At 47.1% G+C, this 17,849-nt stretch overlaps 1 protein-coding gene and 4 non-coding genes across 5 annotated transcripts in view; 2 read left to right on the forward strand and 3 right to left on the reverse strand.

Moving 5' to 3' along the window:
- Nucleotides 1–1,226: 1,226 nt before the first annotated feature.
- Nucleotides 1,227–1,343, reverse strand: LOC144731868 (U5 spliceosomal RNA). The gene has a single exon (XR_013588019.1). It is a non-coding gene; the product is annotated as a U5 spliceosomal RNA (small nuclear RNA).
- A 1,673-nt stretch (nt 1,344–3,016) lies between these two features.
- Nucleotides 3,017–17,849, reverse strand: part of LOC144731692 (odorant receptor 131-2-like) — a 34,882-nt gene continuing 20,049 nt past the window's right edge. The window contains exon 3 of the mRNA XM_078612868.1: nt 3,017–3,107. Within this exon, the coding sequence (XP_078468994.1) occupies nt 3,017–3,107 (91 nt within the window). The remainder of the gene's footprint in view (nt 3,108–17,849) is intronic.
- LOC144731892 (U5 spliceosomal RNA) lies at nt 7,317–7,433 on the forward strand. Its single transcript, XR_013588043.1, has one exon. It is a non-coding gene; the product is annotated as a U5 spliceosomal RNA (small nuclear RNA).
- On the reverse strand, nt 8,529–8,645 carry LOC144731957 (U5 spliceosomal RNA). The gene has a single exon (XR_013588105.1). It is a non-coding gene; the product is annotated as a U5 spliceosomal RNA (small nuclear RNA).
- On the forward strand, nt 15,837–15,953 carry LOC144731926 (U5 spliceosomal RNA). Its single transcript, XR_013588076.1, has one exon. It is a non-coding gene; the product is annotated as a U5 spliceosomal RNA (small nuclear RNA).

Raw genomic sequence — 17,849 nt, forward strand, 5'->3', positions numbered from 1 at the left:
TATATGTGTGTAAGTCCAAGTGTGTGTGTCTTAGTCGATATGTCTGTGTGTGTCAGTCCTTGGCCATGTGTGTTAGTCGTTTTGTGTACGTTGCTCCACGTGAGTCAATGTAAGTCCATTTATTTGTGTGTCTGTAGGTCCATGTGTGCGTGTGAGTGAATGTATGTGCTTTATTGACCTGCTCAAGGCCTATGATACTATCAGTAGGCCTGGACTCTGGGTTGTTCTTCATACTTTCGGAGTCTCTCGCCCTTTGCTCACGATCCTTAAGGACCTTCATGATGGTGAGCGGCCCCGTGTCAAACTACGTGCCCGTCAGTCAGAGCCATTCCCTCTACACCTTGGGGTGTGACAGGGATGTCCTCTGGCTCCCACATTATTTAACATATTTTGACCACGTACTTCGTGAAGCCTTCGATGGCTGTACCGGAGGAATTACCATATGGTACAGATACAATGGGAGGCTGATCGATGCCCAGGTGCGGTCAAGGGATGGCTCCCTATTGCTCAACCATGCTATGTATGCCGATGATCTGGTGATTACTGCTCATTCAGAGGAGTTGGATGCGCTACTGCTGGATCTGGAGCTTGCCACTAAGATGTGGGGCCTTACCATCAGCCCCACCAAAACTAAGCACCTGCCTGGGTATTTTGTACCATCGGACAATCCACCCCCACATCTCACAATTGGTGATGCGGCAGTTGTGGAGAGAGTGGAGAGATTCCCATACCTGGCCAATGTGCTTTTGACCGGCTCCGGTTTAACAGAGGTCTCACTCGAGCGCCATTATCTTTTCATCGGCTGCGTTACGCTGTGTGGAAGCTACCTGGTCTCTCGCTCCGCATGAAGCTCCAGGTCTTCTCGGCCACGGTAAATCCCTCCCTTCTCTACGCTTGCGAAACGTACACCCCCCTAATGGAACATTTTGCCGGTTAGAAACATTTAGGCTGGCCTGCTAAAGATCCACCCTGGGTTTAACCATATGTGCGTGTGCGTCTAAGTCGATGTGTTTCTTTGTGTGTGGGTCGATGTCTGCCTTTTTCGCCCGGGCAACGCCGGGTACTTACCGCTAGTGACTGTTAAAATCCCACATGACGAGCGGAAAATAAATTCCTCCGCATATGGCTTGGTCTTCCAATGCGAAAAGCCACATTCAACATCGTACTTGCTGCAAGTACAGCATATGCGGCAGCAAAATGTTGGTTCTATCTTTTTCAACGAAGGGAGTCCTGCCGAAGCAGGACGACGAAAAATTGTTTAAGACTCATTAGAGTGTTCCTCTCCACGGAAATCTTTAGTAAAAGGCGAAAGATTTATTCGCTCTGAAGAGAAACCAGAGTAAAGCATCATTGCCCACTTGCCCGGTACTTATACGAAGCAGATATACATTTACCTTATGGGGGCTCTAGCGTGTACATTACGGTGATTATAATATTAGCTATTCTCGCACGTCAAATGCTACACGAACATTCATATTATACTATTATAACGTTTGTAGTTTCATTGAGTCGAAGGGTAATCGTTTTAATTACTCTTCCCGAGCGTTTTATGCGTGATCATTACATATGCACAAATGACGTAAATAGCGGACACGCCTTCCTTATATCCGGCCGTTCGCCTCTCCAAGCATCCACATTCCGTTCTTCTCTGTCTGTTGAATAATACTGTACACAGCTTTTTGTCGGTCTGTAAATACGCGGCTCGGACAAATACAATGAAGCTAAAATAAGCTATATTTACAGCAAAGCAATGTACAAAGTTTAATGAATAATAAACGACCACAAATCAACACAATGTATGCAATGTCGAGCTTCTGGCCTGCTATGCTTATCGGCGGTGCGGGTGGAGCAACAAACTAAACACCGAATAATTCCACTGCATGTTGATTCACTGTGAATAACCCTACTAATAATTATAGGTGCAGTTGATCGTTGATTATCCGGCTTCCAACATTATCCGGCGGTCACGGAAAACCCGCTCAAGAGGTTGTTCACATCAGTCCGGCGAACGTCAAACACATGTTGTTGAAACAAGAGCGTAGTAGCTAACATGTTTTTCGAGATTGGAGTGGTAAGTGTGGTACAATGTATGCAGTGCATTTTTACAGTAGGTTATTTTGTCTATTTGTATGTTAATTTATAGCAATTTCTTAAAATGAACAAATTTTAAACGTAACAAATATATACACAACACCTAAAACATGTTATGCAAGAATGCGCAAAAATAAGCTTTTTTAAACAATGGTGTTAAGTGAATATCCTGCGTTTTTTAAAAATACGACGTCCCCTTCTCCCCTTGATAATCAATGATCTACTGTACTGCATATTCTGAAACGAACATGATCCATTGTAATTTATATGATATATAGTATACATTAACTCCCCCATTGGTCTTAGCACCTGATCAGCTCACAATGATTTGACATCACCTTTCCTCTATTTAAGACCAAAACAGGAAGATTTCTTCACAATTCTGGCTAATCGCCCAGATGAAGATGGTTGTAATCACCAGCGAAATGTCGTATTCGAATTGTAAATGTTGTGGGTTTACTCTCCAACACACCGGTGTGCTGTACTAATAAACAATTGGCAAGTTTTGTTTACGTGACAAACCTTAAATTTTGATTTAAAGCTTTCGTGACTGCAGGGATTCACATTCTTGGTTCTTTCGGTAAAGTCACGTAGAAGGGAAATAATAAAATGTAATATATATAAAATATACTAATTTATTTTATTATTTCCCTTCTACTTGACTTTCGGTAAAATATTATATTTTATATATATTTTATGATTTCCCTTCTACGTGACTTTACCGAAACAACCAGGAATATGTGACAAACCTTCCTAATTGGCTGTACAGGTGGTTGCGGGTTTAACGACGCATTTAGTGATTATGGGGGTTCCAGCTGCGGTCTTCTTGTGCGACATCTGTCCTGCAAGGTAGCCACCACCTTCCAAATGCCATGCAGGAACTGTACGCTTTGACTCCCAAAGAAGGCACTGCACATGGAGACGTTCAAGCCTTGTCGGCGTTCACCTTCATCTGGGTCCCCGTGTGCTCCGGATCGTCACGAAGAGCTTTCTTGATGGCGCTGCGCAACTGTCCACTATCGCGTCAAATTCACGGTGCGACCCGAGGCCGTAATTTGAATATTTATTTGGGGGGGGCACATCCCCCCCTCCAATAGTGGGGGACACACATCCCCCCCCAAATATTCAAATATCCTCAAAATGTCCCCCCCAATATATTGCTATAAAATAGATTTCTGTTTATGATTGTGGTTATGGTTGTACTTTATTAATCCATAATCTCTGCCATTACATACAATGAAACAAGAAAAGGTAAAAAAGAAAAAAACTGAGCAATTTAATACAATGCACCATTAGACATTATTGTAAAAAATAAATAAAAAGTCCATCCTATGTGTTGGTGATTTTAAAAAATATTTTAGGAAGGAAATGGAAGGAAATGAGTTTTCAAATTTAGATTTTTATTTTCTGGGGGGGGGGACCCCCAGACTCCATGGAAGATTTGGTCCCCCCCCAATGTTGACTCCATGGCTACGGTCTTGGTGCGACCTACTGCTATAGTTGAAGTGGGCATCGCACGCGACTTTCACCACCATCGTCGCCACCATCGCGGTTGCAGAGGCGGCAGGGGTCTCTCAACTCGTCCATACCAAGCCTCACATTCTCTTAATTCACATATGGTTTCTTTAAGTGAGGTCCCAATACGAATCGATCAGGTAAAACACACCTCAAGTTATAAACTATCCTCCGGTGGTGTCAATTTTAGCAATTTAGCCGACATTCCACTAATAGTTTGACCCATCAAAAAGCCTTAACAGCCACTTAACGTTAAAATTTGAATTATTCAATGTCCGTTCACTTAACAATAAATAATTTGTTATAAATAAAATAATCACCGATAACAAACTCGATTGCATGTTTTAACAGAAACGTGGCTAAATAGTAATGGATCCGCTGTGCTGATTGAAGCTTCACCCCTGTGCTAGTTTAGCAAATTCATTCAGGCAAGGAAATAAGTATAACCAGTAAAAACAAAGTTTTTCACTATAAATCCTTTATATGCGTGGCGGCTAGAGTCCTCTCCTCCTCTGGCTTGAGATGGCTGTCACCTATGGGTCAGATGATTGCATTGCACCATTAAGCAATTGGTAATTAAATATAATATTTTTGTCCTAAAAAGTGTAACATTTTGGAAAAAAAATATCACGAACATTAATTGTTACGCACAACGAGTCTGTGTAGAGAATGTCAGCTCGATTGGATTACGGGAAGTGGGTTAACAAACGAGCGAAATATTTGCACGGTCCTAAGCAAGCAAGCAAGCACGCAAGCAAGCAAGCAAGCGAACTTAATATAAAGGATTTAAAAAGGGTGGTGGTAGAGCAGCAATTTACTACGATAATGAGCCAAGAATGTCTCTGTGTCCCGCGCGTGATGTCACTCCACATGAGGCCAACCCCCCCTCATTAATATTCATGAGTGGGTGCATTGTTACACGAACGCAGAGGAAGGTGGAGCTCAAACAAAATAATTTATTACGCAAAGTCACTTCAAATGTGATGTTTCCTTATAGAAAGTGACGGGAAAATATATAAATCTACGCAGCATAGTGTTAAATCCGTGTGTGACGTCACTGCATATCAGCCCCCCCCCACCTTCATTATATGAATGCCCGGGTGGACATTTACACTAACGCACATAAAGGTCGCGCGGGAATTAAAAAAGTTTTACGCAAATGCGTTCCAAATTTGACGTCTCTTTATAGAAAGTGAGGGAAATAAATATTTATACGCAGCATCACAGTGCATTATTTGTCTTCACTTATTTATTCCGTTCTTGAAACAACAGGCAGATCTCATCTATGCTTCGAAGTTATGCTAATAAAGACATTTTCTCGGTTATTTTCCATATAGTGCATCTAATTCACGTTTATACTGGAAGGAACCTCCTGGTTACACCAGCCCACAGGGGATTATTGTGTCCGTCGTGCAGGGAGGGGCTGGGTGGGGAGGGAGGGGCTGGGTGGGGAGGGTGGGGGCTGGGTGGGGAGGGGCTGGGGGGGAGGGTGGGGCTGGGTGGGGGGTGGGAGGGGTGGGGCTGGTCACCCCGTGGTGCCCTTATAAAACTCAACGTTTAACCTACTCACGCCGGCTTGTGCCCGCCCTCACAGTCGGGCATATTTGCGGAATACACCACGCCGCCGTTGACCCTGGCCATTGACCGAGCAACCCAACGTTTCTACCAGCTCCCTCTACAGGAATGTGTTTTAAAGCCCAGCGAGTGACAGAAGAAGATAACAAAGTGTAAGAGCTGTTAATTTGAACAAATTTAAGGTCACTTAGATGCAGTGCTACAGTCACATTAAGTGAGCTGCTGTTTTATGCCATAATTTCGCGCAAGAATTGCTGCCATTCATACAGTGCTACAGTGAGATGCAGTGAGGTGTTTCATGACTTAGTTTCGTGCAAAATTCACTGCCATTAATTCAGCGCTACAGTGTAATGCAGTCAAGTGTTTGCTGACATACTTTTGTGCAATATTCACTGCCATTTAATTTCCACATACAATTAAACTCTGGTCAATTTTGTCCGACCTTTAATGCTTCTGTTTGCTCTTTGTTAATTGCAAAGTTACTTCCGGCAGTATCAGCAGCCTACTTTCTTCACTCTTCGCTATCAATCGTCCTTCAGGGATGAAAAAAGTGTCAGTTCAAAGCTGCAGGTCAGTTGAAAACGGTGCTAAAGTGAAGTCAAGTGTTTGTTCCAATTATAAAGTGACAGAGATTGCTTGCCTTTGCACTTGCACAAGAAACAGAACAGTCCCTGGTCAAAACATTCACCAATTTTCATGCTTTTTGCTCATTTAATGCAAAATTTGGCGACTGTCGATCACACTGCCCATGTATAGTGTCTAAAACGCGCAAGGCAACCTTCAACCCCAGCGAGCTAAAGCATAAAATAATAACGGATGAGAGCAGTCAATTTTTTAAATGTTAAGGTCAATCTTAAACATCATCGTGGGACCTCTTTTGCCAGTACCAAAAGATGAGAATAGCTTTTCCCCTTTTTTCTGGCAACAAAACAGGTGTTAAGATTTACGCTATGAGACCTCCTTTACCAGTGGCAAAATATAATAGTAGGTTTTTACCCTTTCAACTGGTACAAAACTGACACCTTTATACAAGGGATAATGTTTGCAATAACCACAACACAAGCAGTCAAAATGCAAACAAAAAGAGTTGTACGCCTTTTGGCGTCATCTGGTCCAACACCAATGGAGACTAGGCTCTAAGAAAAGCTGTCTCGGGTGTGGACCAATCAATTTCAAGGACTGTGCATATTATCATTATCAGAGTTGTTTATTTTTGTTTGCATTTTGACTGCTTGTGTTGTGGTTATTGCAAACATGATCCCGTTTATAAAGGTGTCAGTTTTGTACCAGTTGAAAGGGTAAAAACCTACTATTATAGAAGTTAAGATGTTAAAACACCAAACTGAAACTTTTACAAGGAATCATGTCTGCATTAACCACAATACTTGTGGTCAGAATGCAAACATACATTAATCCAAGTCCCGGGCGAAGCCGGGTAGTAAAGCTAGTATCGGTATAAATGCGAGGGCAATAGCTACTCTTAGAGAACCATAATATGTATTTTATTTCAACTGTCAACCGTGGTCAGTCCCAAGGTTGTCGTCAGCCCTCACTGCTCTGCGTGGAACCCCGTACCGCACGCGAACTGAACACTCTGGGCATCAGCGAACGCGTGGGTCGTCAAAGTTTCTGACGCGTGGTGGGTGGAGGATTGCTTGGGGTTGAGTTAATGTCGGCGGTGGTTGGTGGGGACACGCTGCCCCCTACTGCTAAAGTGGGATCTGTCTTTGGTTGGAGTAATGTTTAAAGAAAACATATAGCGCCGTATGTAGATAATATATGACAGTTGGAATGTATAATACATATAATAAATGACAATACAGTATAAAATATATTTGTAAAAATATTCAGTATTTTAAAAAGCTAACGGATGCTGACCAAGTTATTGGGCCACGTTTACGGGTCCGCCATTGGTCAAATACTGTATATATGTTAATGAACACAATGCGAAATAAACTATGTATTACCTTTACTTTAATAACCCTCGTGTAAAAACATGAATGGGAATTAAATAATCACTGATTTTAAGTTGTATTAAAGCACGTTTAAATTTGACTAAAGTCGCGAAAAAAAGGTCCCATAGGATAAATGTACATAGTGCTTATATAAGTAGTTGCGAGTAGAGGCACTAAACTTTACTCTGGTTTCTCTTCAGAGCGAATAAATCTTTCGCCTTTTACTAAAGATTTCCGTGGAGAGGAACACTCTAATGAGTCTTAAACAATTTTTCGTAACCCTGCTTCTGCAGGGTTCCATTCGTTTAAACAAGAAAGAATCAACATGTTCTTGCTGTTTATGCTGTGCTTGCAGCAAGTGCTATGCTGAATGCGACTTTTCGTATTGAGAGACCAAACCATATGGGGGTGGGAAGAGAGTTTATTTTCTGCTCGTGATGTGGAATTTTAACAGTCATTAAGAAGAGTTTAACGAAAGTGGACAGCACAAAATGATTAGCCATTTCAAATGCGCAAGCTTCCTACTGGTGTCTCATTAAACATTCTGGAGATAATAAATTACCAAATTATTTGGCCACGTCATCTTAGCAAGATTAAGCTACGACAGTCCTCCTGCTGTGTTTAAAAGCAAATAAAAGATTGAGGTTTTAGCTGGGTCCGGGTGCTTCACGTTATGGAAAGAGAGGGGGGGGGGCACTGTGTGTTCATGGCGACAAAGTTATGCAGCTATTTTACTGGGAGGAACCTCCTGGTTACACCAGACCACAGGGGATTATTCTGTCCGGCCGTCGTGCATCCAAAAAAGGGAGGGCTGGGGCTGGGTGGAGATGGGACTGTGATTAACGCCCCCGGATTGGTTGAAGTGCGTCACGTGACCGCACGCCCCCAGCGAGAGCCGCGCTTTCTCCACTGCTGCCCTGAGCGAGAGCCATGCTCTGTCCACTGCTGCCCTGAGGGAGAGCCGTGCTCTGTCCATTACATTAGTACTCGAGGCCCACCGCACGCTGTGCGAGTGGATCGTAAGGATTTACTTGACTAGTCTGTTGGGGGCCGCCGCACGCTGTGGTTGTTTGGGGACGCTGCAGGTTGTGCGGGATAAATATATGTTTTATTTTGAGTGAGAACCAGATTATAAAAGCTGTTGGTTCAGCCTAAAATGTAACAAAGACGGGCAAATGATTAACAATAGCTACCACCGCTACATTGCAACACGAATCAATTTTCTTTTGTATGAGGCCCGTCGCATACGCGGAACGTACAAATCATCTTAAAAAACCTTTAAGCAACGTCGAAGAAAAAGGATTACAGCCTCCAATCATGATGTAGTGTGAACAAACCCAACAATTGTGAACCGCACGCTGCACGTACTTTCTAATATTTATTTGTGGAAGAAACCCTGCCGAAGCAGGGTTACGAAAAATTGTTTAAGACTCATTAGAGTGTTCCTCTCCACGGAAATCTTTAGTAAAAGGCGAAAGATTTATTCGCTCTGAAGAGAAACCAGAGTAAAACATCAAGCCCACTCGCCCGGTACTTATACGCCGCAGATATACATTTACCTTATGGGTGATTTTGCATACTTTACTGTAGTTAAATATTAACTATCATCAAACGTCAAAACACCTTTTATATTATGCTATCGTAACATTTTTAATTGTATCGACTCTAAGGTTAATCGTTTAAATTATTCTTTAAGCGTTTCAGTCGTGTTCATTACGTATGCACAAATGACGTAACCATGACGTCAACGTAACGCCTTCGTTACATCCGGCTCTCCCAAGCGCCGACATTTCTGCCTCTCCCAAAGCGCCGACATTTCAGTGATTTACTCTGCGCTTGCGGTCCAGCGGGGTTGTGGCCTTGCCTCACGAGATGATCGGGGTGGTTCTGGGTAAATGGAGACTTGACCAGTGTCGAGTGGGCCCATGAAGATCAAGCCACGTCCTTCGAAGGGCTGCTGCTGATTTAACGACGGCTTGTGGTGAGGTAGAGCGCCCGTAGCTCAGCCAGCGTTTACTCTCGCGCTGAAACTCGGCCTTACTTATACGACCATTTAATATTGTGCTCTACATGTTATTGACGTTTGTAATCGACACAAGGACCGGAAATAAAAGTTTGCAGCTTGTTTGGGTTTTTTATGTATGCTTAACAAAATGCAAACTTTAGACAGTTACTGCCCACGGTTAAATAAAACACTGCACGTTAAACCTGATATTTTTTTACGAAGGGAGTCCTACAAAAGTAGGGCGACGAAAAATTGTTTAAGACTCATTAGAGTGTTCCTCTCCACGGAAATCTATATATATAAAATCGTGAATCTGTCTGTGTGTGTGTGTCGCCGGACCATACGCACTTTCATTGGACGGCGGTTGCCCCTGGCAACGGGTAGCGGCGCCTTCGCCGCTTTCATTGGACGGTGGTTGCCCCTGGCAACGAGTAGCAACTTTTCGCCGCGGGGTGGACGCCATTTTTTATTCCCGTTAAAAATAGGCGCACGCATTAACACAAAGTTTCACGTCCTCTTCACTCCCCCCCCACCACAATGTGTGCAATTACTATTATAGGGTCGGTCGATTATTAAATTATAGCGATTAGACAGTATTATTGTATCGCGGGGGATCGGCGCGCCTCACTAAAACCCTACAACGGATCGGCGCGCCTCACTAAAACCCTACAACGGATCGGCGCGCCTCACTAAAACCCTACAACGGATTGGCGCGCCTCACTAAAACCCTACAACAGATCGGCACGCCTCACACAAACCCTACAACGGATCGGCGCGCCTCACTAAAACCCTACAGCGGATCGGCGCGCCTCACACAAATCCTACAACGGAAGCGTAACGCATTGTAGTGTCGTGGTTAGCGCGCCACGCTACGAACCCGGCAACCCGAGTTCCATTCCCGCTCACGAGTATGTACAACTTGTTCGATACATCTGAATAATAAACTTCCATAAAACTTTATACATATAGTAATTATTATAGTAATTACAGTAAAGAAAATAGTATATTTGCACTCCATTGTGTTTATTTGCATAATTACAGCATTCGACCAATGGCGGACACGTGACGTGCACGATATCTTTATCAGCATCTGATGGCTCAGGAAATAGACGTCTGAAAGTTCTAAAAGGTTATAAATTTCAACCAATATATCCTCATCTATTATGTACACACACAATTTGCATTTATTATTAAAACGCCAGTTTTGACAGCCGGTTTGAGCTTCTATTAGGTTCGCTCGACATACAATGAAAACTTGTAGCAATTACACGGTCAATAAAATTAAGGGAGGGTAGTCGTGCATTTATAAATACCGCATGCAAACAAAAACACAGAGCTCTTGTATTGTTTTTGCGATGAGAGCCCTGCCGGAGCAAAGACAACAAAATATGCTAAGGGACGGTCCATAAATGACGTCACGCACCTAGGGGGGGGGTCAGACATTTGTGACGATGTGTGACGAGAGAGGAGGGAGAGGTTTGAGAAATGTGACGTCACATCAAAATGCGCAACTTTAAATAAATATAGGCAACACGTTCTACTTAATTAAACATACTTTTTAATGTTTTCTCCTACAACATCAGAGTGCAGCGTCACATTAAATATGCACTACAATGATAATAGTTTAAAGCGATATTTTGGGGGAGGGGCAGAGCTTTTTGACGTCATATTTGAGGGGAGGCGTCTGACTTTTTGTGACGTCGTGTTACAAAGGGGGGGGGGCAAAAATTGTCCAAAAACGCGTGACGTCATTTATGGACGGCCCCTTTGAAGAGAAACCAGAGTAGAATTTATTACGGCCACTCGTACCGGCTTATATGAACTGTAATTTACATTATGCCCCCCCCCCGCCCAAAGTTGCATTTTATACAGGGCTACTTTTCATACCCTCATTTGTTTGCGAATACAAAATCATGTTTTTGATAATTCGGTACCGTCGTCATTATTCAGATATTTCGTTTTTACGCCAAACAATTAAAAGCCCAAACAAAAGTTATTCTCCAAGCCATTATTAGGCGGGCACCTCCTCCACCACACATCAGAACAGCATTGCCCCGGAAGTTGAATGTGGGCGGAAGCAGCAGCAGCAAGCAAAGCAAGAAGCAATCCAAGCAGCAATAGAAGCATCAGCAGCAATAGAAGCAGCAGGAGCAGCAATATATGCATCAGCAGCAATAGATGCAGCAGGAGCAGCAATAGATGCATCAGTTGCAATAGAAGCAGCAGCAATATATGCATCAACAGCAATAGATGCAGCAGGAGCAGCAATACATGCATCAGCAGCAATAGATGCATCAGCAGAAATAGATGCAGCGATAGAAGTAACGGGAGTAGTAGAAGCAGCAGCAATAGCAGTTTAGTGCTGAACTTGACGCGGACAACTTCTTCCTTTTCAGTCGTCACTTTATTTTTTCCAACACAGCACATTTCGCCATCATTCTCCAGCGCGTTCTCTGCTCGCTCGCCGCGCTCCGCCGTTCTCGCTCGCTCCGTTCCTCCCTCTCTCTCTCCGTCTCTCCCGACTCCCCTCTCTGCTTCTCCGTCCCACTCCAGCCATCGCTCTCTCTCGGCTTCTGTGTCTCACTCCGACTGTCACTCTCTCTCGGCTTCTCCCTCTCACTCCGACTGTCTCTCCCGTTCAGCTTCTCCGTCTCTACTGCTACCCTATATCTCTTATTCTACTCCAATACTACTCTACACTTCTTCTACTCCTACCCCATTGCTCCTCTACACTTCTTCTTCTGCTCCGACCGACTCCGTCCAGCTCCCCGCACAACTCCCCGTCTCACTCTGACGCTCCCCTATTTATCCCCCCTCCTTATTAATTTCCAATTAATTAACCAGCGTCCCCCCCCCCACCACGCCCCGCGCCCGGCCAATCACTGCCCTGCATCCCATGATCGCCTAACGGGCCGTCTCCGTCTCCTCCGTTGTCCCCCAGCAACACCAGCCTGTCCCCGGTACGACCCCACTGTTCCCAGCCCGCACGTGTTTACAATTACCCCCCTTGGCGCGCGTTAAACCACTACAGAAGTATTAGCAGCCGAACCAGATGCAGCAGCTGCAGATGTAGACACAGCACTGTGTGATGCCGCCACCACGAAGCCGTTCAGCAGGCGCCCCATCTGCGGCCTCGCCACCACCAAGCGAACGGTATGGTAGAGCGCATGAATCAGACCCTAGCGGGGAAACTCAAACGTATGGCGGCCGCAAATCAACGGGATTGGGATGAACACCTCCCCTACGCCCTTTTCGCCTACGCCACCACCGTACACACGTCGAAGGGACAAACCCCGTTTTTAATGATGTTCGGCCCGTGAGTCTCGTTTACCCGCAGATCTGCTATTCGGCGTCCCTTCCCCCCAGCCGGAGGAGGGAAGCCGCCCCATGGAACACCTGTTGGAGACCCTGCGAGAAGCCCGGGGCCGAGCATACCCGCAAGGGGAAGCCGCGCATCGGCGGCAGGAACAGGGCACCCGACCCCGCATGGAACCCCCCTTATTCCTGACAGGCGCTAAGGTGTGGCTACACACCCCTCGCGTCGGGGCCGGGCAGGTGGGGAAACTGACGACCTACTGGCGGGGACCCTAGACCGTGGTGTGACAGATCTCCCCCTGGACGGTACTAATTTATGGCGGGAGAGGGGTCGAGAGACGGTGGTCAACGTCCGCCCGCTTAAAACCGTGGAAAGCGGCCCCGGCGAGAGAGAACCCCGTCACCCGAAGTCCCCGAAATCCCGGAGTACCCCGCACGCCTCGTGTTGGGGGGCCTCGCACCCTACATGGGCCCCGCCGGGCCCCCCGAGACGCCCCGATCCAGTCAGGAGACGACGCGGACGACGGCCCCTAAACCCTTCCGCTGCTGAGTTTGTGCCCCAGCCCACAGGTGCCGGAGGATGGGGAGAGCCGCTGGAGTGGAGGAGGAGGCCGCCGCAGGAGCTACAGAGGATGGAGCCACCCGCCCCGAGACCAGCCACCAGGTCCGGACGGATCCCCCGGACCCCGCAACGTTTCCTCGTGGGCGCGGCCCAAGCAAGGTGCTCCAGTCAACCCGGGACGGGGACTGGCACCTCGGGGGGCTATGTGATGCCGCCACCACGAAGCCGTTCAGCAGGCGCCCTATCTGTGGCCTCGCCACCACCAAGCGACGGAGCCGACCCCCACGTCCCCCTCACCTCACCTCACATGAACACACCTGCACGCATCCCCCCCCCCCCCCATAGAGCTGGAAGAGGAGGACACCTGATCGACCGGTTTTTATCCGAGAAACCTTTATCGGGAATAACTCTCACGGTTTCCGGTGATCAGGGAATTGGATGACCTCCCCCGACGCTACGTTGCACCGCGGCGCTGCGACCTGGCCTTAAGATGGTATGGCCGCGGCGAAGGGCATTCGGCCACCACGGTTGAGACGCATCCCCCACACACCCCCCCCCCCCCACGCCGTCGACGAGGCAAGCAGGGGAAGGACGGGACAGCATGAGTAGCAGGACCGCAGGGGCTCTTGCGCATAGTCACAGAAGGTTGGGATGGTTGCGCTTGAGCGCGCAGGCACAATTGTTGGGGAGGGTAAATGATTAAGCTGAAGGTATGAATAGATTGGGAGAGGGGAGGCACGCGGGGAGCCGTGCACAGATTCCCACGACGGGCCTTTGTGATGGACACCGCCGCATGAACTTCAATAATGGGGGCCTGCGTGAGAAAGGGATTGATTGGAATTTGCGCTGCGCAACGCCGCACATTGATTAGCATATCACAGGCGCCCGGAACGGCGGTGCGCGTGCTAGAGGGCGCAAGCCCATTGTTAAGGAAAAGCTGAGGGCCGCCATCCCGCTCGGAGCCGCATCCCTTTGATGTAGGGAGGATAAAAAGGGGGGCAAAGGAGAGATTGCTCTCTCTTACTCCTGCGCCAGGCGACCAGACGCAGCTCCAGCCAGCGACCCGGACGTCTGTGCGACGCACCGAGGTACGCTGTTAGCACAAGGATCAGCGGACCGCCGTGGACACTTAACGGTGAGTAAGGAGGTAAAAGTAGGATCATAGCCGATAAATAGAGAATAGATTCAGGGGTGGTAGAATAGGCCAGCCTCGTCGACTCGAACTGATTTAACATCAATTCGCAGGTAGCAAATAATAAATCATTAATAGCGAAGCGTGGCCTCGCGTGATCTTGTCGAGCAGTGGGAACGTGTGGGTGCGCGTGTGTACACAGTGGTTCGCCACGTGAGTGAGCGCTGCGTAGAGCGGCGCACGAGTGGGTGTCACGTGTGTGCAGGTGTGTGCGCTCGTAGTGTGGGGGAAGGGGTCGGTGAGTCCGCAGGTCCCCGCTCCGTCTGTCGCCGCCGGGACTCGCGCAGTGTGAGGGCAGCGTCGTTCGCCCTCCGACCCCTGACCCCCGTTTAATAGCGCGTGATCCGTGGAGAGACAACGCAGCGTTTGCAGGTGAACGAGGGCGTGCGGCGAGCTATGCCTCTCACACGAGCTCGCGGAGGGACGGACCAGGGAGGGGAGCCGTCGGGCGATGAGTCCAGCGACGGCAGCAGCTGCTCGCAGAGCAGCGAGGGGTCGGCGCACGGCGGAGCCCCTGCCATAGGCACGGAGCAGGGAGGGACTTCGGGGACCAGCGGCCCCAACAACTGCACTTCTTTATTTCGTATGGCCTACATAGACGCAGAGCAACAACTAAAATCTCACATCCAGGTGGTGAGGTACAGATAACCCGCATGAACATACGACAACGAACACGGACCACTTAAAGCTGCTGCAGTGACAGCAGCAGGAGCATAAAACACAGCAGCAACAGCTGAAATGCGGAGTAGAAACATCGGCAAAGATGCCGACAACAACAGCACCAGCCGCACCCTTCAGTTGCAGCAGCAAATAGCCTGCAGCAGCAGCTGAAGCACTCATACGGGGCCGTCCATAAATGACGTCATGCGATTTTGGACGATTTTTTACCCCCTCCCCTTGTCACACGGCGTCACAAAAAGTCAGACCCCCCCCCCCAAATATTACGTCACAAAGCTCTGCCCCCTCCCCCCAAATGATTAATGTGGCACTGCACTCTGATGTTGTAGGAGAAAACATGTATTAACAAGTCTATTTAATTAAGTAGAACGTGTTGTCTATATTTATTTAAAGTTGCGCATTTCGAGGTGACGTCACATTTCTCAAACTCCCCCCCCCCCCGTCACATATCGTCACAAATGTCTGAACCCCCCCCCTCGGTGCGTGACGTCATTTATGGACAGCCCCAAGAGAGAAACACAAAAAAATTATATATTTTTTGCCCCTATTGAAACGTCTGTACGCCGTATGGACCTGAAAAGTAAATTTCCCTGTACACGGGATGGTCACGGTAGAAAACGGGCGTCCGTTCACAGCAGAGTTGCATGTGGGTGCTTGGAGAGGCGAATCGCGGGATATCAATAAGGAAGGCGTGTCTGACGGGCCGCCATGTGACGTCATTCGTGCATATGTAATGAGCACGGTTAAAAACAGTGTGGAAGACTAATTCAAACGATTCACTCTAAGAAAATAATTTGTTTTTACTTTTGATTATATAATATAAATCGTAGTTTAATATTTGACGTGCGAGAATAGTTAATATTTAACTACAGCAAACTATGCAAAACGACCCATAAGGTAAATGTATACTTGCTTCGTATAAGTAACGGGAGAGTGGGTTACGACTATTTACTCTGGTTTCTCTTCAGAGCGAATAAATCTTTCGCCTTTTACTAAAGATTTCCGTGGAGAGGAACACTCTAATGAGTCATAAACAATTTTTCGTAACCCTGCTTCTGCAGGGTTCCATTCGTTTAAACAAGACAGAATCAACATTGTGCTGCCGTGTATGCTGTACTTGCAGCAAGTGCTGTGTTCAATGCGACTTTTCGTGTTGGGAGACCAAACCATATAGGAGGAATTTATTTTCCGCTCGTGATGTGGTGTCTTCGCAGTCATTAACGAAAGTGTGCAGATAGCCATTTCAAATGCGCATGTTTCCTACTTGTGTTTGATTAAACATTCTGGAGATAATAAATTACACGATTTGTTAAAATGTATTCCCTTCCAAAAAGCTTTCGGATGTTGACCAAGTTATTGGGCCACGTCATCTTAGCTAGATTTATATAACACCTTTTACAACGCACTGTACACCAATTATAACATTGTACGTAAGATGATAATGAGTGTAAATGAATATTCGGCTGCTTGTAAGTGCTGTTGTTGTAATGTCAGTGGAACGGGAAGGATTGTTACAGAGGGGTTGGAAAGTCCTGGTCCAGGCTGGGGGGCGACAGGAAACTTGGGGGGGGGGGGGGAGGAGGGGAGTAATGAGGCATTGTGTTGGGAAGACAAAGGGGGTCAGGAGCAGTGGCGGCTCGTCATATTTCCTTTAAGTGGGGCTGTTGTAAGTGACTTCTGAAAATATGGGGCCATCCATAAATGACGTCACGCGATTTTGGACGATTTTTGACCCCCCCCCCCCCTCGTCACACGGCGTCACAAAAAGTCAGACCCCCCCTCAAATATGACGTCACAAAGCTCTGCCCCCCCCTCCCCAAAAAATAAAACATGCTTCAAATCGCTTTAAACTATTGTCATTGTAGTGCGTATTTAATGTGGCGCTGCACTCTGATGTTGGAAGAGAAAACATTTATTAAAAATCTATTTAAGTAAGTAGAACGTGTTGTCTATATTTATTTAAAGTTGCGCATTTTGATGTGACGTCACATTTCTGAAACCCCCTCGTCACACATCGTCACAAATGTATGACCCCCCCCCCCCACCCCTAGGTGCGCGACGTCATTTATGGACGGCCCCTATGGTGTTCTATTAGGTTGATCAGGACCCAGTTGTTTGACATTCAACTTCTCCTGCATAGTCAACCTTTTAAATGTAATATTTAGAAGTGACTCCACAGTGTTCCTTGCTAATTCCTCCTTTGCTTGCACCTGCTGCCATCGCCATCGCTGTTGTTTCCTCCTGGAGCGTGTAGACCGTGACCTGCTATGTTTGCACAGTGCAACCTCGCGTTGTGACATCGTCTCATTTACAGCCACGGGCGCCTTTTTCACTGCCCTGAATGGGTCTCAAACGGCGTGGCTAAAATGCGAAGCTGATCGCGGCGATGAAGGGGGGTATCTCTCTTTCGGATGGACGCCTTCACAGCTGCCCCGAGACCTCCCCGAGGCACAAATCAAACCGCGGCGTTGCAAGCGGCGGTTTCTAATACGAACAACTTAAAATGTTATCTTCGTTCGGCAATTCGCGTTGAAAGACTTGTGACATTTATATATGTTGCACCATAACAAGGTTGCTGTAAGCAGCTTACCTGCCACCACGCTCACGGGCCGACACGGGGCAGCCGAGAGCGAGCGAGGTGTGTCGGGGTTGACCGAAGGTCAAACCCCCTCCCCCCTGGGAGGCCCGTGCCCGGACTTTGACACCCCAGAACCCCAGGGGCTGGGGGCTGAGGGGGATGGGCTCCACCCACCCCTTCCTAAAACCTCTTAAGATTTAAGACCATCTAAGACCTTCCAGAAGGTTCTGGAGGAAGGGGGGTCATGAGGGGAGGGGTAAGCCTGACCTGGGGATAATAAGTAATATTGAATAAAAAAACAATTTAAACGCTTTAATGAAATGTACCTTACTCGTAATGGCAGAACTCCACGACTTCATGAAGTGGCCGCAAAGCTTGCCATA

Source organism: Lampetra planeri, chromosome 40, assembly GCF_965212315.1.
Source record: "Lampetra planeri chromosome 40, kcLamPlan1.2.h2, whole genome shotgun sequence".
Classification (NCBI taxonomy): domain Eukaryota; kingdom Metazoa; phylum Chordata; class Hyperoartia; order Petromyzontiformes; family Petromyzontidae; genus Lampetra; species Lampetra planeri.